The sequence below is a fragment of the Ochotona princeps genome, chromosome 6 (assembly GCF_030435755.1).
Source record: "Ochotona princeps isolate mOchPri1 chromosome 6, mOchPri1.hap1, whole genome shotgun sequence".
In the NCBI taxonomy this organism is placed as follows: domain Eukaryota; kingdom Metazoa; phylum Chordata; class Mammalia; order Lagomorpha; family Ochotonidae; genus Ochotona; species Ochotona princeps.
In genome coordinates this window covers 34,161,740-34,181,650 of record NC_080837.1, presented here as the reverse complement: position 1 = coordinate 34,181,650, position 19,911 = coordinate 34,161,740, and the positions used below count along the sequence as shown (strand labels likewise).

At 41.8% G+C, this 19,911-nt stretch overlaps 1 protein-coding gene across 4 annotated transcripts; it reads left to right on the top strand.

Moving 5' to 3' along the window:
• Positions 1 to 208: 208 nt before the first annotated feature.
• Positions 209 to 19,911, top strand: TRIM69 (tripartite motif containing 69). Of its 4 annotated transcripts, none has more exons than XM_058665347.1 (7): positions 209 to 417; positions 7,036 to 7,512; positions 8,607 to 8,702; positions 9,036 to 9,248; positions 10,495 to 10,517; positions 10,604 to 10,728; positions 19,315 to 19,911. In XM_058665347.1, the coding sequence occupies exons 1-7, from the start codon at positions 412 to 414 to the stop codon at positions 19,854 to 19,856; spliced, it is 1,482 nt and encodes a 493-aa protein (XP_058521330.1). In that variant the 5' UTR covers positions 209 to 411; the 3' UTR covers positions 19,857 to 19,911. The 4 variants fall into 4 exon arrangements, with proteins under 4 accessions (XP_058521330.1, XP_012784392.1, XP_058521329.1 ...); XM_012928938.3 differs by having other exon boundaries at positions 9,015 to 9,248; XM_058665346.1 differs by having other exon boundaries at positions 8,970 to 9,248.

Below are 19,911 nucleotides of genomic sequence, written 5' to 3'. Positions count from 1 at the left end.
AGATCTTCATGCTGGGACAGGATGCAGAGCGGGATGGGGCAGTTATTTGGACCACGTTAAGCTTCTAGGTCACTGCTAATGTCTATTGCCACTTTTATCGAGCAGCCTAGTCCAGAAATGGGGCTCTGGGAACATTAACGTTAGATAACTACCCAATCAGGGCTTCTCCTTCTCTGTCATGAACAAATGATGATCAAAGCAACTGACAAACTGTCACGGAATCTGCTGGACCTCATCATGTCCTTTCCCTGTCTCCACAGCTCCTGAACTTTTCCTCCTCAGGTCACGCTCTGAGACCATTCTTGGAAAACTAGTAGATCCCCACTTTCTGGTCTGCAGCCATTCTGGGCCTGCCAAGCTCAGATCTGACTGGCCCGCTTCTGCCCTCTTGTGGCCTGATGCTCAAGCTTCATGGAGGTGAGGCGCCCTGTCCCAGACAAGCAGGGTTTCCAGGTGCAATGCAGAAAACTGGATCACAGAATCAGGGTGTGAAAGGAAACTCGAAGGATTATTTAACTTGTGACAACTTCCAGACTTTCCTCGACCCTAATACCCTAATAATAACTGAGAGTTTAGACTAAGACTGGCAGAAAAGATAGTAGGATGCCTACATCTCGTATTGGAGAGCCCTGGCTGTACTCCTCAGTCCAGCTTCCTGCTAGGGCACACCCCCGGAGGTAACATGTGCAGAGTCCCAAGGCTTTGGGCCATCCTCTGCTGCTTTCCCAGGCTGTAAGCAGGGAAGTGGAGCAGTTGGGACATGAACCAGTGACCATATGGGATCCCAGAGCATGCAAGGAGAGAATTTTAGCCACTAGGCTACCACTCTAGGCCCTGGAAAGTGATTTCTTAGGCTGTTTCAAGGACTAACAATTCCTGAACTGAGTCCTTCAGTCTTAAAGCTATGATTTATCCTAGAATGGCTGGCAATGCATGTGATTTCCTATGAGATTTTCAGATTTGGAAATTTCAAAATCTCTTCTAGTTTCCAATTCCATATGATCCTCCAGAGCAGCAAGAAATTGTTATAGACATTTTATCATACAGATTTGACCCATGCAACAAATTCAGTTCCATAAAACACAGGAAGACACCGCAAGGAGTTCATGGACAAATGAAGTTAAAAGATGTTTATCTTGGCACAAAAATTTTGAAATACTTACATAGTTTTTTTCATAAAACATGTTTTTCATGAACTTTCTGAAGGCTACTGTATAGATTCATTCAGTGCTGACTAAAATCTGGCCTTACACTATTTACTATGACCTTGATAAATTATTTGAACTCTCTAAGCTTTAGTTTCCTAAAACAATAATAATGACAATAATGATAATAATGCCTATATCTCAAGGGATTATAATAAAGATTAAATGAAATAATGTACTTAAAAACTTTTTTCATGGCAAATGCTCAGTAAATATGAGAATTAGCTAATATAATTAATCTGTTTTAACAGGAACATACTATTGAAAGCCAAGGTAATGGAAAATAAAATTTCAACTAAAAAAATAAACTAGCTAGAAAAAATCATGTAATATCAATAATCAACAGCATTAAGTATATTTTTACATCACAAAATTCATCTTCTTGAAGTATGCAGGGTTTTTTTTAGCATAAACACCAAGATGTATACTTTACCACTAGTTTCAGAACACTTTCATCACTCCCTGAAGAAATCTCACAGCCATTATCAATCATCCTCCTTCCCTCTTGCCTCAACCCTGGGAATCACTACCAACATTAAATACATTTTACATTTTAGGAAGCCATTATTTATTTATTTTAATTTATTTGAAAGGCATGGGTGAGGGACAGAGGTGGAGTAAGAGATCTTCCATTCCTGGTTCACTCCCCAATGCCAACAGTAGCCAGGTATGAGCCAGAGCTAACTCAACAAGTTCAAACCCAAGCCAAGTCTCCCACCAGGGGACAGAGATCCACGTGTTTGATTCATCATCTGTTGTTTTCTAGTGTGTGCATTGGTAGGAAGCAGGATTAGAAGAGGAGGAATAGGATCTTGAATCAGATATTTTTGATACAGAAAGTAGGCCGCACAAGTAGTGTCTTAACTGCTATTCTGCATGTCTGCCTCTTTTCTCTCTTTCTCTCTCTCCATATACATCTATGTCTATACATGATTTTTATTAAATATGTAAGTATAAACCTTTAATTTACTATTTTTTTAAAAGATTTATTTATTTTATTACAAAGTCAGATATACAGAGAGGAGAGACAGAGAGGAAGATCTTTCATCCGATGATTCACTCCCCAAGTGACCGCAACGGCCGGTGCACGCTGATCCAAAGCCGGGAACCAGGAACCTCTTCCGGGTCTCCCACGCGGGTGCAGGGTCCCAAAGCATTGGGCCGTCCTCGACTGCTTTCCCAGGCCACAAGCAGGGAGCTGGATGGGAAGTGGAGCTGCCGGGATTAGAACCAGGGCCTATATGGGATCCCGGGGTGTTCAAGGCGAGGACTTTAGTTGCTAGGCCACGCTGCCGGGCCCTCTAATTTACTATTAATAACATATTTAATTATTGATTTATTCAGTGTATATTTAAGAAGTTATACAAAGATTAATTTATATGAAAGTCAAAGTTAGGGGCCCAGTGCAATAGTTTAGTGGTTAAAGTCTTTGCCTTACATGCCCGGGATTCCATATGGGTGCTGGTTCTAATCCCGGCAGCTCCACTTTCCAACTAGCTCCCTGGCGGGGGGAATCCCACTGCATAAAAAAATGTATCACATAATCCAATGTAATTAATTAAAAAAAAGGAAATGCAAAAAAAACAAAAACAAAAACAAAAACAAAAACAACTAGCTCCCTGCCTGTGGCCTGGGAAAGCAGTCAAGGATGGCCCAAAGCCTTGAGACCCTGCACCCGTGTGAAGACCCGTAAGAGGCTCCTGGCTTTGGATTGGCTCAGCTCCAGCTGTTGCGGTCACTTGGGGAATGAACCATCGGACTGAAGATCTTCCTCTCCGTCTCTCCTCATCTCTCTATATCCACCTTTAAGAAAAAAAAACTTTTTTAAAGAAGAGTTAGAAACAGAGGGTGAAAAGACAGAGAGAGAAAGATCTTTCATATGCTGGTTCACTCCCCAGATGCCTCAAAGGCCAGGAGTGGGTCAAGCAAAAGTCAAACTTCATTTGGGTCTCCCACATGGAGACCATCTTCTATTACTTTTCCCAAGCCATTATCAGGTTGCTCAATTGGAGTGAGGCATCTAGGACAGGAACTGGTGCCCATTGGGGATGCTGGCATTGTAGGCATTGGCTTAACCAGCTGCATAACAACTCCTCCTCATTTAAGCATATTTCTTTTTTTTTTTTTTAAAGATTTATTTATTTTTATTGCAAAGTCAGATGCAGAGAGAGGAGGAGAGACAGAGAGGAAGATCTTCCGTCCAATGATTCACTCCCCAAGTGAGCAGCAACGGCCAGAGCTGCACTGATCCGATGCCGGGAACCAGGAACCTCCTCCAGGTCTCCCACGCGGGTGCAGGGTCCCAAAGCATTGGGCCGTCCTCGACTGCTTTCCCAGGCCACAAGCAGGGAGCTGGATGGGAAGTGGAGCTGCCAGAATTAGAATCGACGCCCATATGGGATCCAGGGGCGTTCAAGGCGAGGACTTTAGCTGCTAGGCCACGTCGCCGGGCCCCATTTAAATGTATTTCAAAAATATAGTACTAAATGGCATTCACCTTCAAAAGACATGACATTTTCTAGGATCACCCTTCTCCTAGCTCAAGTCAGATTCTTCCAGTTTTATCTTACTCAGAACAGCTTTCTTTTTAAACTTTCTCACAACAGTCCTGACAAGCTTAAAAGCCAATACTTTCTGTACTTGCATATTCTTTTGCGGCATACTTTTCTGGGTTTAGTCTTCAGGCATACTGAAGAATTGAAGAATAAACAATTTTTTTTTCTTCACTCTTACAGAATTTTCCACCTAGCCTAATTTAAAAAAATGAAGTAATCTTAACATCTTCTATTCCTTTTGGTTAATTAAACTTAAATAAATGACTAATATGAAAGAATGATAAAAATAAAACTTCAGTGAACAGCAGAATCATGAAAAGTAAGACTGGAAATATCTGTCATTTTCTGCATTTAGTAGACAATTCTGAATTCTGGTGCCTTTTTTAAAAAACCCACCAAAAAAAAAGCTATATCATGAAAAATAAAAAATGTTAAAAAAAAAAAACAACCCACAGAACATATAAAGAATAGCAGCAGATTTTGGAGGTAGAGGAGGACTAACAATTACTATTATTATTAGCTAGACTTTGCAATTAATTAGATTATGGGGAAGAAAGAAGAGAAAAAACATGTAAAAAATATACAGATTTCGGGCCCGGCGGTGTGGCCTAGCGGCTAAAGTCCTCGCCTTGAACACCCCGGGATCCCATATGGGCGCTAGTTCTAATCCCGGCAGCTCCACTTCCCATCCAGCTCCCTGCTTGTGGCCTGGGAAAGCAGTTGAGGACGGCCCAATGCATGGGGACCCTGCACCCGCGTGGGAGACCTGGAGGAGGTTCCTGGTTCCCGGCATCGGACTGGCGCACACCGGCCGTTGCGGCTCACTTGGGGAGTGAATCATTGGACGGAAGATCTTCCTCTCTGTCTCTCCTCCTCTCTGTATTTCTGACTTTGTAATAAAATACATAAATCTTTATAAAAAAAATACAGATTTCAGAACTGGGAGACTGGTGGTGCAATAAATAAGTAGAGAGGTCAAGAGAAGGAACTGAGAGAGAAGCATAAGTTCTCTTTCAGTCATATTAATGATTCTGAGTTATGAGCTCAGAGATGCATATCCGGGAGTTACCCTTACAGACATGAAGTTTGAGGAGCAATGAATGGCTGACATGGTGAGAAGACAGTATATAGAGAGAAGACAGCTGAAGACAGATCGCAGCAATTGCATGAAAGAGGATGAGGACAGAAAGACAAACCATCCAAGACATGGAATGACCACCAGGCAGGAGAGCTAGGACAGGGTTGTATCACAAAAGTCAAATGACAATCAAATGAGCCAAAGAGGACACAGGTTGATAACATCATGAAATGTACGTAACAAGCTCTACTCTAGCACTCCAAGGAAAAAAATGCAACACAGTGCTGGGGTAAAGTGTTCATTATAAGAGCAGAGCTTCAGACAAATTACTGTAAGCAAAGAAGTAACTTCACTTATTAGATAGAAAAACATTCAATTCTCAACACATGGTTGGGCCTATACTTTGGCAAGTCAATGGTAACAGGCACAGAAATCCAAGAAGGGCCAAAAACCAGTGCAGAAGCAAGTATAATGTAACTATGACTCACTTTGTTTCTAATTCTTGTCTCAACCAACTGACTCTCTCCACTCCACAGCTCTGCAGTCCCTCTACCTTCTGTTTAAAATTCATCTGTTAGATGCGATTATCTCATGACTTTTCATACTGTGACTTTTCATGTCCCAAACTCTACCTCACAGCAACCCTCAAACTTTCACTCTTGCTGTCAATTTCCTGATTCTGTTTCCAGATTCAAATTTGTGAGAGCTTCTGTTTTGCTCAGATCATCTTATTGGCACTTGGTGATTCTTGGGATTCTGGGCAACTTATAGAATGGGTCAGAAGCCCACCGGGGGTCTGGAAAAGAAGGGGAGGCCGCCTGGTATGCTTAGGCCTGATCTTAGCAGGGACTGTGGGAAATACTGTGCCCAACATATCTTGGAGCTATATTTCCTATTTCACAGCCTTATGAGTCCTTCCCTTCCTACGCACTGAAGGGAAACCCAGTTTGTAATAAGAAAGGCATCTGCCCAGATTACTGCTCAAAGTCCATTATCCTATGGATCAAGATGGTACATTGACGGCATTTAAAAATATCTCTGTCTCTTTATCTCACCTATAAACTCATACACCCTTCTCCTAATATGCAGAAATGCTGGATAAAGATTAATACATTTCAAGCCTTTATTTTCTTTTTTAAAAAGATTTATCTATTTTTATTGGAAAGTCAGATATACAGAGAGGAAGAGAGAGAAGAAAGATCTTTCATCTGATGATTCACTCCCCAAGTGACTGCAGCGGCCGGTGCTGCACCGATCTGAAGCCAGGAGCCAGGAACTTCCTCCAGGTCTCCCACACGGGTGCAGGGTCCCAAGGCTTTGGGCTGTCCTCGACTGCTTTCCCAGGCCACAAGCAGGGAGCTGGATGGGGAGCAGGGCTGTTGGGATTAGAACCGGCGCCCATATGGGATCCCTGGTATGCAAGGCAAGGACTTTAACCACTATGCTATTGCACTGGGCCCTATTTTCTTTATTTTTAAAAAAGATTTACTTATTTTTATTGGAAAGGCAGATATACAGAGATTCACTCCCCAACTGGCTGCAATGGCTGGAGCTGAGCCAATCTAAAGCCAGGAGCCTGAAACTTCTTCTGGGTTCGCATGCAGGTGCAGGGTCCCAAGGCTTTGGGCCGTCTGCGACTGCTTTCCCAGACCACAAGCAGGGAGCTGGATGGGAAGTAGGGCTGCTGGGATTAGAACTGGCACCCATATGAGATGCCAGCGTGTTCAAGGTGAGGACTTTAGCTGCAAGGTCACCGTGCTGTGCCCCCTAATACATATATATTTTTAAAAAGAGTAGAGGAGAGCCTAGGTGGCTGATGATATCATGCCTTTTCCAGTTCTTTGAACATAATATCTAGAAATCAAAACAAGGCTAATAACTAGTGACCTACAGGTGAAAGTGAAATCTTTGACACCTCTGCAAAGTGGGTGGTTGAGAGAGCTATACAACAAAACACACGTCTTTCACCAAACAGTTTTTGTTCCTCAGGCTTGATTTCCTATTAAAGCTTAAATAGTATCTTAAACTATGATGCTAGAAAAATGCTGAAATTACTGGATCATTTTCAAAGGTACATTTTATACTTTTAGTTAAGCTGTGTCAATTCCCAGTTCTTTTAGGAACAGAACCCACCGTCCTGGAGTGCTGAAACAGGTAACAAGGAAGAGGGACTCATTTAAGCTATTCTTTTCCAAAGGAACCTTCCAGACTCTCCTCTGCCATCGACGCAGACAACTACATTGAAGTGAGTGATTCGGTCACCCTCATGCCTTCGAAAGTGGTGATTCAAGATATTACTATGGAGCTACACTGCCCACTGTGCAATGACTGGTTCCGTGATCCGCTGATGCTAAGCTGTGGGCACAACTTCTGCCAGGCCTGTATCCAAAACTTTTGGAAGCTGAAATCAAAGGAAACATTCTGTCCTGAGTGTAAAATGTTGTGTCAATATAGCAACTGTACGTTCAACCTTATACTAGAGAAGCTGGTGGAGAAGATTAAGAAGCTACCCCTACTCAAGGGCCATCCACAGTGCCCAGAGCATGGAGAGAACCTGAAACTGTTCAGTAAACCAGATGGGAAACTGATCTGCTTTCAATGCAAGGATGCCCGTTTGTCTGTGGGGCAGTCCAAGGAGTTCCTGCAGATCTCTGATGCTGTTAATTTCTTCATGGTGGGTGAGCCCAGGCTTCAAGCAATCCCTTAGGAAAGCTAGGGGGAAAAAAATTCTTTGGGTAGCCTCTCTCTACTAAGTCTTTCTCTTCACTCCCGTGATGACAGAGAAAAGCTCAGAGTGCACAGAAAATGCAACATATCTGCAGAATTTGTTCTGTATAGTTGCTGCTTATAGGAGAAGCACAGTGGAACTCTACTCCTTGACCAAATATTTACCTAGACTCTGCCATGACAGCACTCCATGAACCACTGCAGGTTACTGATATTTTCATTAGGAGTTTTTAATTCAGTCAAACTTAGAGTGATTAAATTAATGGAAGTAATATAAAATGGATTACCATTGAGAGATAACCTTTGTCATTTGTAGTTGAGTTTCTGTGATTAGAGAAACCTGAAATAAGGGAGATATAATGAAAGAAAAGGATAGAATTTGAGCCGGAATTTGAATGAGTAGGAGGAAGAAGTGAATATTTTAATGGAAAATAATCTAAGTAAAAGCACAGACGATGAGAACAGCATTAACTAGAGTGGAAAATGTACTGAGTTCTATTATCTTTTCCAAATCCCTATAGTTAACCAGTAAGAGAGCAAAGCTGAGTTTTTGTTTATAATTTTCTTCATAATCCTTGAAAGAGACAAGGAGATTTAAAATTCTTACTTTAAAAGTAGAGCAATATAGCAAGAGTGGGAACAAGAACACGAGCAGGAGGTCTTCCATGTGCCGGTTCATTTCCCAAATGATCGCAACAGAAAGAGCTAGGTCAGGACAAAGCTGGGATCCCAGAATTCCTTCTGGGTCCCCCATGTAGGAGGCAGGGGCTCACAACTTAGGCCACCTTCTGCTGCTTTTTTACGCACATTACAAAGGAGCTGGATCTAAAGTGGAACAGCTAGGCTACAAAACGGCACTCTGATGTGGGATGCCAGCATTGCAAGGGATGACTTAACCAGCTGTATCACAAAATTGGCCTGAGAAAGACTTCTGTAACAGGAACTCACTTTCTCTGCCACACTAAAGCATTAGAAGAGACATCCTTCTGGGCCCTTTTATCTTCCAAGCTGGTGTGGGTTAACCCTATTTGGTATTTCCAGGAGGAGCTTGCCATTCAGCAGGATCATCTGGAAACAACTTTGAAGGAGCTTCAGTCTCTGAAGAACATGCAGAAGGATGCTATTGCTGCTTACAAGGTGAGGAGCAGGGTACAGGTGTTATAGAACAGAATTAGAATACAGCCTTCTTGGAATCTGAGCTGTGTGCATGCAGAAATGCCCATACATATGCTGTTAAAATGCTAAACAACACATGGCCTGCAGAATTAAAAAGTTGATACTGCAGAGTGGAAATGAATATGATTGTTGAATGTTGACGCTCAGCAGCCATTTGTATGCATTGTCCTGTGATGATATTTCCCAAATTGTGTGAGTATCGGTTGGTGTGGGCTCCTACTCCTCCAGGCTAGTCTCAGTAATAACTATGGTGATGATCATGGAGGTTTCCAGGAAAACAAGATACATCTACAGCAGCACGTGTCCTTGGAGTTTCTAAAGCTGCATCAGTTCCTGCACAGCAAAGAAAAGGACATTTTAAATCAGCTCCGGGAAGAGGGCAAAACTTTGAACGAGGAGATGGAGATGAACCTGAACCAGCTTCATGAACAGTGTCTATTGGCCAAAGATATGCTGGTTAGCATTCAGGTACGGATGGAACAGCAGAACTCCTTCGACTTCCTCAAGGTGAGGCTCTGTTCCAACATGATTACACGTACACAGGGAGCAGGGAACAGGGTTGCAAAGGATGTGGAAGTGACTTTTCACAGGAGGAAAAATAAAATGAAACTGTTCCAGTGCTCTTAAAACGTTCTGGGAACAAAGCAGGAAGTTATTTTGTATTTTTCTCAGCAGAAAGGTTCACTTTGATCCTCCCAGAAAGTAAGGTAACAAAATTTCATTAGTGGGATGGGTGGTGTGGTGCAGGGCGTTAGGCAGCTGCTGAAGATTCTCATATACCAGATGGGAGGGCCTGGGATTAAGTCCTGACTCTGCCTTTTCACAGAGCTTTTGGCTAATGTGCACCCTAGGAGGCAGCAGACAATGGTTCAAGTGCTTGGGTCCCTCCACCCAAACGGGAGATCCAGATGAAATTTCTGCCTCCTGGCTTTGGCTTGGCCCAGATCTACTGCAGACATCTGGGGAGTAAACCATCAGATGGAAGTTATTTCTCTCTCTCTCATGCACACATACTCACTCATCTGCAATCTCATTTTGTTGCTCTGCCTTTAAACAAATACAATTTTTTTTTAAAAAATGCCATTAATAACAGCATGAATTGGTATTTCTCCATAAAGAACTTTGAAGCTTTATTTCTGAAAATAGGAATGTTTGCAGTTCTCTTCGATTGGCTGTTAGTAATTATAAGGTGATATGTCTGAAAAGCCATTTGGCAATTTTTGGTTACCACCTCCACACTTAGCAGCTTAATTAGCTAGAAGGAAAAGTGTTCTTGGACTAGATTTTTTTCTGAGACTATTTGGAAGGAAAGGTTACAAAAAAAGCTTTTACGTTATTATTGTCTTATTGACTTCCTTCTTATTCTCTGTAAAAAAGATGCTTAGAAAATCAAGGCAAGTTTATGAAGAACTATACTATAGTAATAACATAGGGAAACTCAGTGGTGGGGAGGGAGAGGGAACTTGAGGAGGGGATAAGAAAAATCCCAGGGCCTATGGAAATGTATCATAAAATTATAATAAAAGTAAAAAAAAGAAAAGAAAATCAAAGCAAGGTAAGGTCAGTTGATCCTGGATTAAATCAGGAGGCAGATCAGAAAAAGCATATGGAGGAAGAAAGTAGTTGGTGGAGAGGGGGCCTATGCATAGGATATCAGTATGGACAATCAAAGTCTAGTGGTGCCAAAATCACCAAAGAAGCCCCTAGAGTTGAATGGACATATGACTTTTCTATTTCTCCTTTCCTCTTCCAGGACATCACAAATCTTTTGGACAGGTAGGTGTCTCCTTATGGTACTCTTAGTGCCCTTTTTTCAGTTCCTAAACTATGTCTGAAAAGACATTATTTACTTCCCCCTGCAGCTTGGAGCAAGGAATGAAGGTGCTGACACCCAGACAGCTTATCTCCAGGAAGCTGAACCCAGGTCTGTTCAAAGGACCCATCCAGTATATGATGTGGAGGGAGATGCAGTCCACCATTCTTCCAGGTATCAAATGGGTGCTGATTATTGGTTCCTAGGTCTGCTAATCCATGCTTCTTCCATGGAGCCTCCTAATTAGTTCTTTAGACTGGTACAGAAAGAACGGTAAATTTAGCCAAAAAGAAGCCAGTTGGTGTTACAACCTAAGAATGTATGACTCTGTACTGGTAAACAGATGAATCTGATCTTATAATTTCTTCAAGCCTGTGGTTTTGTTTGTTCTATTAAATGTGGCCCATACGCTGCCATCTTGTAGAAACACCTCTATAAACCACTGGGCTTTTTTGCCCTGAAAAAGGTCTTTATGCATACTCTGTATGAACACAGAGTCTATCCGGGACCTTTCGTGCTTGGTCACAGCAGAGGGGAACATCTCAGGAAACTGTAGAGATCGTCAGTGGGAAACCACTCATTCGAACAAACAAGGATAATGAAGATGTTAAGCTCATGAGTTCCTGTAGAAACCAAAAGACGGAACGGGACAAAATAATGGTATTTCAAGAACACAAAATAAGTCCTTTAAATAAATCTTCATAAAAATGTTTTCTAGAAACAACATCCTAGGTAAAGCTTTTACAGGATTCATTTAGATCTATTGTTACTATTGTCTATAGTCGCTGGTTTGATTAAAACCACGACTGTATCCCTGTTAATAATTTCTCCAGGCAACCGACAGGAAAAAAAGCTTTACTAAGTTACACTTAACAGAATGAAATTTGTTCATTAAAAAAAAAAAAAAAAACCTCTTCATTTACTTATTTGAAAGAGAGGGAGAAGAAGAGTGAGAGAAAGAGTGAGAGAAACTTTCCTGCGTGCGTTGGCATGGACCTGGATTAGAAGTGGGGCGGGGGGACTGGAACTAGCCCTCCAGCGTGGGATGCTAGCATCTCAAGTGGCAACTTAGCCAGGTACGCCACAGCACTGGTCCCAAATTTACCAGCATTAAGTACACAGTTTGATGAGTTTGAACAAATACATACACTTACGTAAACATCTCTGTAACTAAGATAAAGAAAACTTCATCACCATTAAGAATTTTCCATGTACCCCTTCATGCTCATTTTTATCTTTATTTCTCTGTATATCCTGGATCCTTTTTTGTTGTGAGGTCAGGGGGAAACTACTCTTAGACTTGCTTTTTCACCATCTGCGTTTATCATTTTGATTATGCTGGGGTCTTGGGACAATTTCCTTTATATTCATTCTGCTTGTGGTTCATTGGGATTCTTTGTATCTATGGGTTTGCAGTTTTCATTACATTTGGAATACTTTCCACCAGCATTTCCAATATTTTTACTGGCCCTGGTGTCTCCCCTCCTTCTGGGATTCTGATTTCATATATGATGGATAATTTGGCATTGTTATTGATGTTCATGTTAGCATCATGAGCTTACTTTCACCTTTATCCTTGTGTTTCATTCTAAGCAGTTCCTATTGCTTTTTAAGTTCTCTTTTCTTTTGCACTAATTTTCTGTTAATGCTGTTTAAGATATTTTCAAATCATAAACATTTAATTTCTAGAAGTTTCATCTGGATCTTTTCATATCTTCCATTTCTCTCCTCACTGTATCATATCTTCCTCTAAATCCTCGAGCAGATGGAAATTATTTATGACTATTTTGATGTCCTTGTATATCATCACTACTATCCCTTTGGGGCCTATTTTTACTGCTTTATTTTTTCTCATTATTGGTCATATTTATCTGCTGGCTTTGCATGACAAATAATTATTATTTTCTTTTTAAATAAAGATTTGTTTTATTTTTATTGGAAAGTCAGATATACAGAGAGGAGGAGAGACAGAGGGAAAGATCCTCCATCCATTGATTCACTCCCCAAGTGGCTGCAACAGCCAGAGCTGAGCCGGTCTGAAGCCAGAAGCTAGGAGCTTCTTCCAGGTCCCCCACGTGGGTGCGGAGGGTCCCAAGGCTTTGGGCCGTCCTCGACTGCTTTCCCAGGCCACAAGCAGGGAGCTGGATGGGGAGCAGGGCTGTCGGGATTTTGAGGAATAGCGGTCATATATGTATTTTGTAGGATGCTGCACTGCTGCAATTCTGCTGTTTTTCTTATAGACTTAGATTATGAGTTACTGGGAATAGTGTTAGAATGCCATTTTCTTTTTCTTTCCTTAAAAATCTATTTTTATTGGAAAGTCAGATTTACAGTGAGGAGGAGAGATGGAGAGAAACATTTTTCATACACTGGTTCGCTCCCCAGCTGGTCGCAATGTCTGGAGCTGAGCTGATTCAAAGCCAGGAGCCAGAAGCCTCCAGGTCTCCCACGTGCATGCAGGGTTCCAATGGTTTGAGCCGTTCTTGACTGCTTTCCCAAACCACAAGCAGGGAGCTGGAAGGGGATTGGGGCAGCCGGGATATGAACCGGGACCCATATGGGATTCCTGACATGCACTAGGCTACTGAGCTGGGCCCTAAAGTGCCATTTTCATCAACCTACTGCCAATAGGATTTAGTCCTACTGATGTTGGCTTTAATTATGTGGCCAAGGAAGTGTTTGCGGCTTTCTCCATTGTTAAGTTATTCTTCTTTCTTCCTTCTTCCCATAATATTGTACATTATGGAGGTTAGCCACTAGGCACAGACATACTGCAGGGGTCGTTAATGATGTCCCCCCTTCTTGAGGGGGGGGGCTTCCTACATAAACTATTTGAATTCTGCTACCTGGGAGATTTGTTTCTTCTAGTTGGAAAGTTTTAATTGGGTGACAAATACGATGAATTTTACACTGTGTTTTGTTGGGTCCTGTTGTTTTAAACTGTTTTGGACTTAATTCTGGCAGGCAGTTAGGTTATATGAAATCACTTTGTGCCTTTGGAGATTTAGTTGAGCTTTGTGAGAGCCAAAAGCAGCCATTAATCGAGGGCTAACCTGATCCATTAATACCTTTCTTATTTCTCTACCTGATGTTCACACATTTGCCCATTCTGGCTAACAAGATTAAAGACCAATCTTCCTTAACTTAGTGTAAGCTTCAGAAATTGTTCAGCCTACTGATTCCAGGAAGTTGTTATTTATAACCCCAGCCCTGGCCTCTTTCCTGAATTCCAGTTAGAATATCCTTGAATGCATTTATGTAGCAAGTTCAAGGCTAAACTCATCAACTCCCACTAAAACCTGCCTCTTCTGTGTTACCATTCTTGGAATTTCATTTGCTTATTCTTTACAAATGATTACTGTGTAGCACATTTCAGTTTCTGGAATTCTGCCTCTAAAATTCATATTTTCTACCCTTAGTGCCCCTCTTTAGTACAGATCTTAGTTTTTTGCCTAGATGGTTAATGCAGATCCAAAATTGGTCTTCTATCTCTCCTTCTTTGCAGCAGAAACTATATCTTTGGTTTCTGCATTCTTAGAGCTCCTTAATGCTTAATATGTGGTAGGCCATTTATAAGAGTATGCTGAATATATGAATTTTTATGATATTTTAGTGATGCACATAAAACTAAAGAAAATACATTAAAATATTTTGTATTGGATGATTCCCTAATCTGGAGCTGGCAGACTACAGCCAACAGTCCAAATCTGGCCTGCTATTTTGTAAATGAAATTTTACTGGAACACATCTGTGACTGTTCATTTATGTATCATCTGTGACTTCCTTTTTACTATATAGGCAAAGTGGTTGCAAAAAAAACCCATATAGACTTTAAAAATCTAAAATATTTACTGCCTGAGTCTCTGCAGAAAAATACTAGCTTCAGGGCCAACATCATGGCATAGTAGGCTAAGCTTTAGCCTAAAGCAACAGCATCCCATATGGGTATCAGTTCAAGTCCCAGCTGTTCCACTTTGGATCCAGTTCCCTGCTAATGCTCTGGGAAAGCATCAAAGGATGTTCCAAGTCCTTGGGTCCCTCCATCAATGTGGGAAACCAGAAAAAACTTGTCGTCTGGCTTCACACTGTCCCAGCCCCAACCACTGCATCCAATTGGAGAATGCTAGCAGATGGAACATCTCTCTCTCAGTCTCACCTCTCTGTCAGTCTACCTTTCAAAATAAATGAATAAATAGATCTGTTAAAAAAGAAAACTAGCTTCTTCCCTAAAGCAACAACCACATGTATAAACCTAACACAGAAGAAGCAAATATAAAACCTGCAGAATAAGTGACAGCCTCAAAATAATGGGGTAGCAGGTCCAGCGCAGTAGCCTAGCGGCTGAAGTCCTCACTTTGAACACACCAGGATCCCATATGACTGCTGGTTCATGTCCTAGCTGCTGCACTTCCCTTCCAGCTCCCTGCCTGTGGCTTGGGAAAGCAGTAGAAGTTGGCCCAGCGACCACACAGGAGTCCTGGAAGGAGCTCCTGGCGGGCTAAAGATAGGTTCAGCTCTGACTGGTCTTTCAGCAGATGGAAGATCTTTCTCTCTGTTCCTCCTTCTCTGTAAATCTGACTTTCCAATAAATAAATAGATCTTTAGAAAAAAAAAAAGAAAGTAGAAATGGAATCTCGGGAAAGAAAATGTCAAGGAGATGACAGTGGCCATTTTTACCAAATGCAGAGATGATAACTAACAGAATGACTGGAAAATAGATGTTTTAAGCAATGATTGATAACTTTGACAAAGACAATTTTAAGGCGAGGAGATTGGGTAGAAATGATGTGCTACATTATGTGGAGTGAAGTGACTGGATCACACACTTGGCAAAATTTGAGAAGGGGAAGTAGATATAGAAACCAGCAAGTGCAGGTAGGGGCAAAAGAGCATTTTTAGAAACCTGAAGAAAGGAAATACCCTGGGCCCGGCGTGATAGCATAATGACTAAGGTCCTCCCCTTGAATGCACCGGGATCCCATATGGGTGCCGGTTCTAATCCCAGCGGCCCCACTTCCCAATCAGCTCCCTGCTTGTGGCCTGGGAAAGCAGTCAAGGACGGCCCAAAGTCTGCACCCATGTGGGAGACCAGGAGGAAGTTCCTGGCTCCTGGCACTAGATCGGTGCAGCACCGGCCGTTGCAGCCACTTGGGGAGTGAATCAATGGATGGAGGATCTTCCTGTCTTGCCTTTCTCTCTCTCTCTCTCTCTCTCTCTCTCTCTCTCTCTCTCTCTCTATATATATATATATATATATATATATATATATATATATATATATATCTGATTTTGCAATAAAAAAAAAGAAAAAAGAATTTATTTGTGGACCCAGCACGGCAGTCTAGTGGCTAAACTGCTTGCCTAGCACATGGCAGGAGCCCAAATGGGCACTGGTTCATATCCTGGTGGTCCTACTTCCCATCCAGCTCCCTAATTCTGGCCTGGGAAAGCAGTTAAGGGCGGCTCAAGACCTTGGGACCCTGCATCTGTGTAGGAGACCCGGAAGATGTGCCCAGCTTCTGACTTGGGATCAGCTCAGCTCTGGCTGTTGTGGCCACTTGGGGAGTGAATCAGTGGATGGGAGATCTTCCTCTCTGTCTCTCCTCCTCTCTGTAAATCTGCTTTCCAATAATAAATAAATCTTTAAAAAATTTATTTGAAAGGCTGAGAAACACACATGGAAAGAGACAGAGAGCTTCCATCAACTGGGACATCCCCAAATTCCAGAAACAGCAATTGGGCCAGCTCCTCCTTATAGGAGATAAGAGCCCAAGTGCTTGAACCAGCTTCTGCTTCTTCCTAGGATGTACATTATTAGGAAGCTAAAATTAGAAGCGGTGCTAAGACTTGAATCCAGGTATTCTGATATGCTATGTGGATGACCTAACTGCTGTGCCAAACATTTTAGAGAATGAATAATGTCCAATGACAAGGCCCAGCATATAGCTACTGATATGGACAGCTGCAATGTAATGGATTCAAAAGTCTCTAACAGTAAAGTCAGGTACCTTCAAGGACAGAAAAATGATTATGTCCAAATAATGTAATCATTTGAAACCAGGAATTGGATTTGAGGTAGAACAGTAAACCTGACAGAGGGAGTACAACCAGGACATCTGCACATAATAGCATCAAACGAGGAGAGAAGGTTGCACAAAACGGAATTGCAAAAGCCACTGATTTTTAAATGAGGACGGAGAGTGAAGCAGTGGTCTGGAAGTGGCAGTAGTGGCTTTTGGAACTCTGGCATCTGCATTTAGAGAATGAACATATCCCGAACTTTGGGAAGCTCTGGTTTGGGGGGAAGAACCAGTCAGGTTTCTGTTACAGAAAGGAGTTGATGAGAAAATTTTGTAAAGTGAAGATGCAGTGAAGTTAAATAGGGAGAGGTTTCCAAAGGGCAAAGTAGAAGGGTTGGATGAAGGCAGTCAGAGGAATAGAAAGAGAATGAAAAAAGGGAGGAGAACAAAGGACATAATAAATGATATAAGGGTACAGGAGGGAAGAAAATCATAGGAGGGGTTTGTGTTCTGGGTGTTGGCCAAAAATAACAGGACTAGGAGGCATGGCAGAATTAGTGGACTCAATGTTCTGTCTTTGAGGTACAACTGTTAATTAAACAAGAGTTAACTGAATACCTACAAAAAACCCAAACTTTGAAGATACATGAGAAGACAAAAACATATGAAGCCCCTGCTCCTCACCTTTCAGAGATTATTCTAGTGGATGAGATCACAACGAACAGACAATCTGTCGTAGTGAAAATCATCGTGAAGGAAATGACGAGTAGTACACTCAACAAGTAGCCTATCTGTAATACAAGGCAAAGCAGTACGAGAGTACAAATGATAATGGGTAGGTGGAAATGCTACTTTAAAGAACAAAGAAAACCATTAGGAAAGAGCAACTCTCTTCTCCTTATGTTTCACTGTGCAAATGTCCAAGCATGCAGAAAAGCTTACAGAATTTACAACAAACATTCCTATATCTACACATGATACCTGTGATAGACTCTTTCAACACTAAAAAAATATTTGCATGATTAAAGGTCTGAAGAATACAGAGAGTGTTCTGGGACAAGGAAAGAAAATACAAAGATACTGGGCCTGGTGCTATAGCCTAGTGTCTAAAGTCCTCGCCTTGCACGTGCCAGGATCCCATATGGATGCTGGTTCTTATCCCAGCAGCCCTGCTTCCCATCCAGATTCCTGATTGTGGCCTGGGAGAGCAGTCAAGGATGGCCCAAAGTCTTGGAACCGTGCACTCACGTGGGAGACCCAGAAAAGGCTCCTACCTCCTTGTTCCAGATCAGCTCAGCTCTGGCTGTTGCAGCCACTTAGGGAGTGAATCAACGGATGGAGGATCTTCCCCTTTGTCTCTCCTCCAGATATGCAGACTTTCCAATAAAAATAAATAAATCTTTTTAAACACATGTTTTTCAACTTGGGGCCAAAGTGTAATGTGGTACATACTGTTCATTAAGTCATCACCTGAAGTGCTGGCATCCTATAAAGCACCAGTTCAAGTCCTGGATATTCCAATAAACTTCCTGGCACTTCCAATACACCTTCCAGCTAATGAGCCTGGGAAAGGACAGGAGCTTTCTCCAGGTCTCCAACAATACTTGGACCACCCTCTGCTGCTTTTCCTGGCCATAAGCAGGGAGCTGGACGTGAAGTGAAGCAACCAAGACTTGAACCAGCGACCATATGTGATGTCAGTGCTGCAGGCTGAGGATTAACGTGCTATGCTACGGCACTGGCCCCCCACCCCCCCAAAAAATATTTAAAAAGAGAGACAAGTGGGAATTTTCGGATATACCTCTAGATGGCGCTATTAGTCTATTTGAGCCCAACCATAAGCCCCATGTAGCTTTTATTATTGATAGACTAATGGTTGATATCTTTTTAAATATAGCTGTAATTATCTATATGATTTTTTTGTGGTTTTACTCCCCATTCCCTTTGTATTATCCTGAGATTTACTTAGCATCAATATAAAACATTACATTCATATGTTTAAAAAGTTAACCTGTCATGGATTGATACATTTGTAGAATGAAAATGTGAGCTGATTATTTGAAAAAAAAAATGAAATTTAAAAACACACAAAAATGACAAAGTAATTAATAAATTCAACAAACCAGAAATACTTTGCTAGATTTCTACAAGTTTGCAGGAGTTTTCTCTTGGAGGGGGACAGCTAATCTGGAGATTAAGATGCCACCTGGGTGGCCTGCACAGCACACAGAGTATTTTCATTTCAGGCCCAATTCCAACTTCCTGCTGATGTGCGCTCTGAGAATCAGAGGAGGGCTGCTCAGGCACTTTGACCTGCCAGCCATTTGGCAGATTGGGCTCGTGGTTCTTAGCTTCAGCCTGGCCCAGCCCTTACTGTTGCAAACCATTGGATGGATGCTCTCTGTTTCATTTTTCAAATACAGAAAATAGATAAATCCCTTAGTCATTTGTATTTTCCTATATTTATTAGTACAAATGCACACTAGTCACTATGTTTCTTTTAGTAGAGCATAAATTACTTGCAAGTAAAGTTTTATTTTTATCCTAAATATGTCTAAAGTATAATAATATGGATACCTAAACATTAAAGAGTGTATGTGTAACTGCCTGCCTAAGAGTATATGGGTACAGGGTGAAGCACTGATGTCTATGTAAGCACTGACTTCTACATCAAGAACTTGTACTCACCTTCTTCATCCCATTGCTCTGCTTCCTCTTGTTCTTGTTTGTTTCTCACTAGGCCTATCTCCATTAACTCTGGACCCTAAAACAGCTCACCCAAATTTGGTGCTCTCTAAAAATCAAACCAGTGTATGGCATGGTGACATTAAGCAAGTCATGCCTGATGATCCAGAGAGGTTCGACTCCAGTGTGGCTGTGCTGGGCTCAAAAGGCTTCACATCTGGAAAGTGGTACTGGGAAGTAGAAGTAGCAAAGAAGACAAAATGGACTGTTGGAGTCGTCAGAGAATCCATCATTCGGAAGGGCAGCTGCCCTCTAACCCCTGAGCAAGGATTCTGGCTTTTGAGACTAAGGAACCAAACTGACCTAAAGGCTCTGGATTTTCCTTCGTGCAGCCTGAAACTGACCAACGACCTCAAGAGGGTGGGCATCTACCTGGATTACGAAGGTGGACAGGTGTCTTTCTACAATGCTATAACCATGGTCCACATTTATACCTTCAGCAGCACTTTCATGGAGAAACTTTATCCTTACTTCTGCCCCTGCCTTAATGATGGTGGAGAGAATAAAGAACCTCTGCACATCTTACATCCACAGTAATTAGTCATACTGTTGTATAAATCCAAAGCACTATTAAAGAGGTATTGAAACAGTT

Coding starts and splice junctions, on each gene's coding strand:
- TRIM69 (XM_058665346.1), top strand. Junction 7,513..8,606: donor ATGCTGTTAATTTCTTCATG/GTGGGTGAGCCC, acceptor TGGTATTTCCAG/GAGGAGCTTGCCATTCAGCA. Junction 10,729..19,314: donor GCAGTCCACCATTCTTCCAG/GTATCAAATGGG, acceptor GTTTCTCACTAG/GCCTATCTCCATTAACTCTG.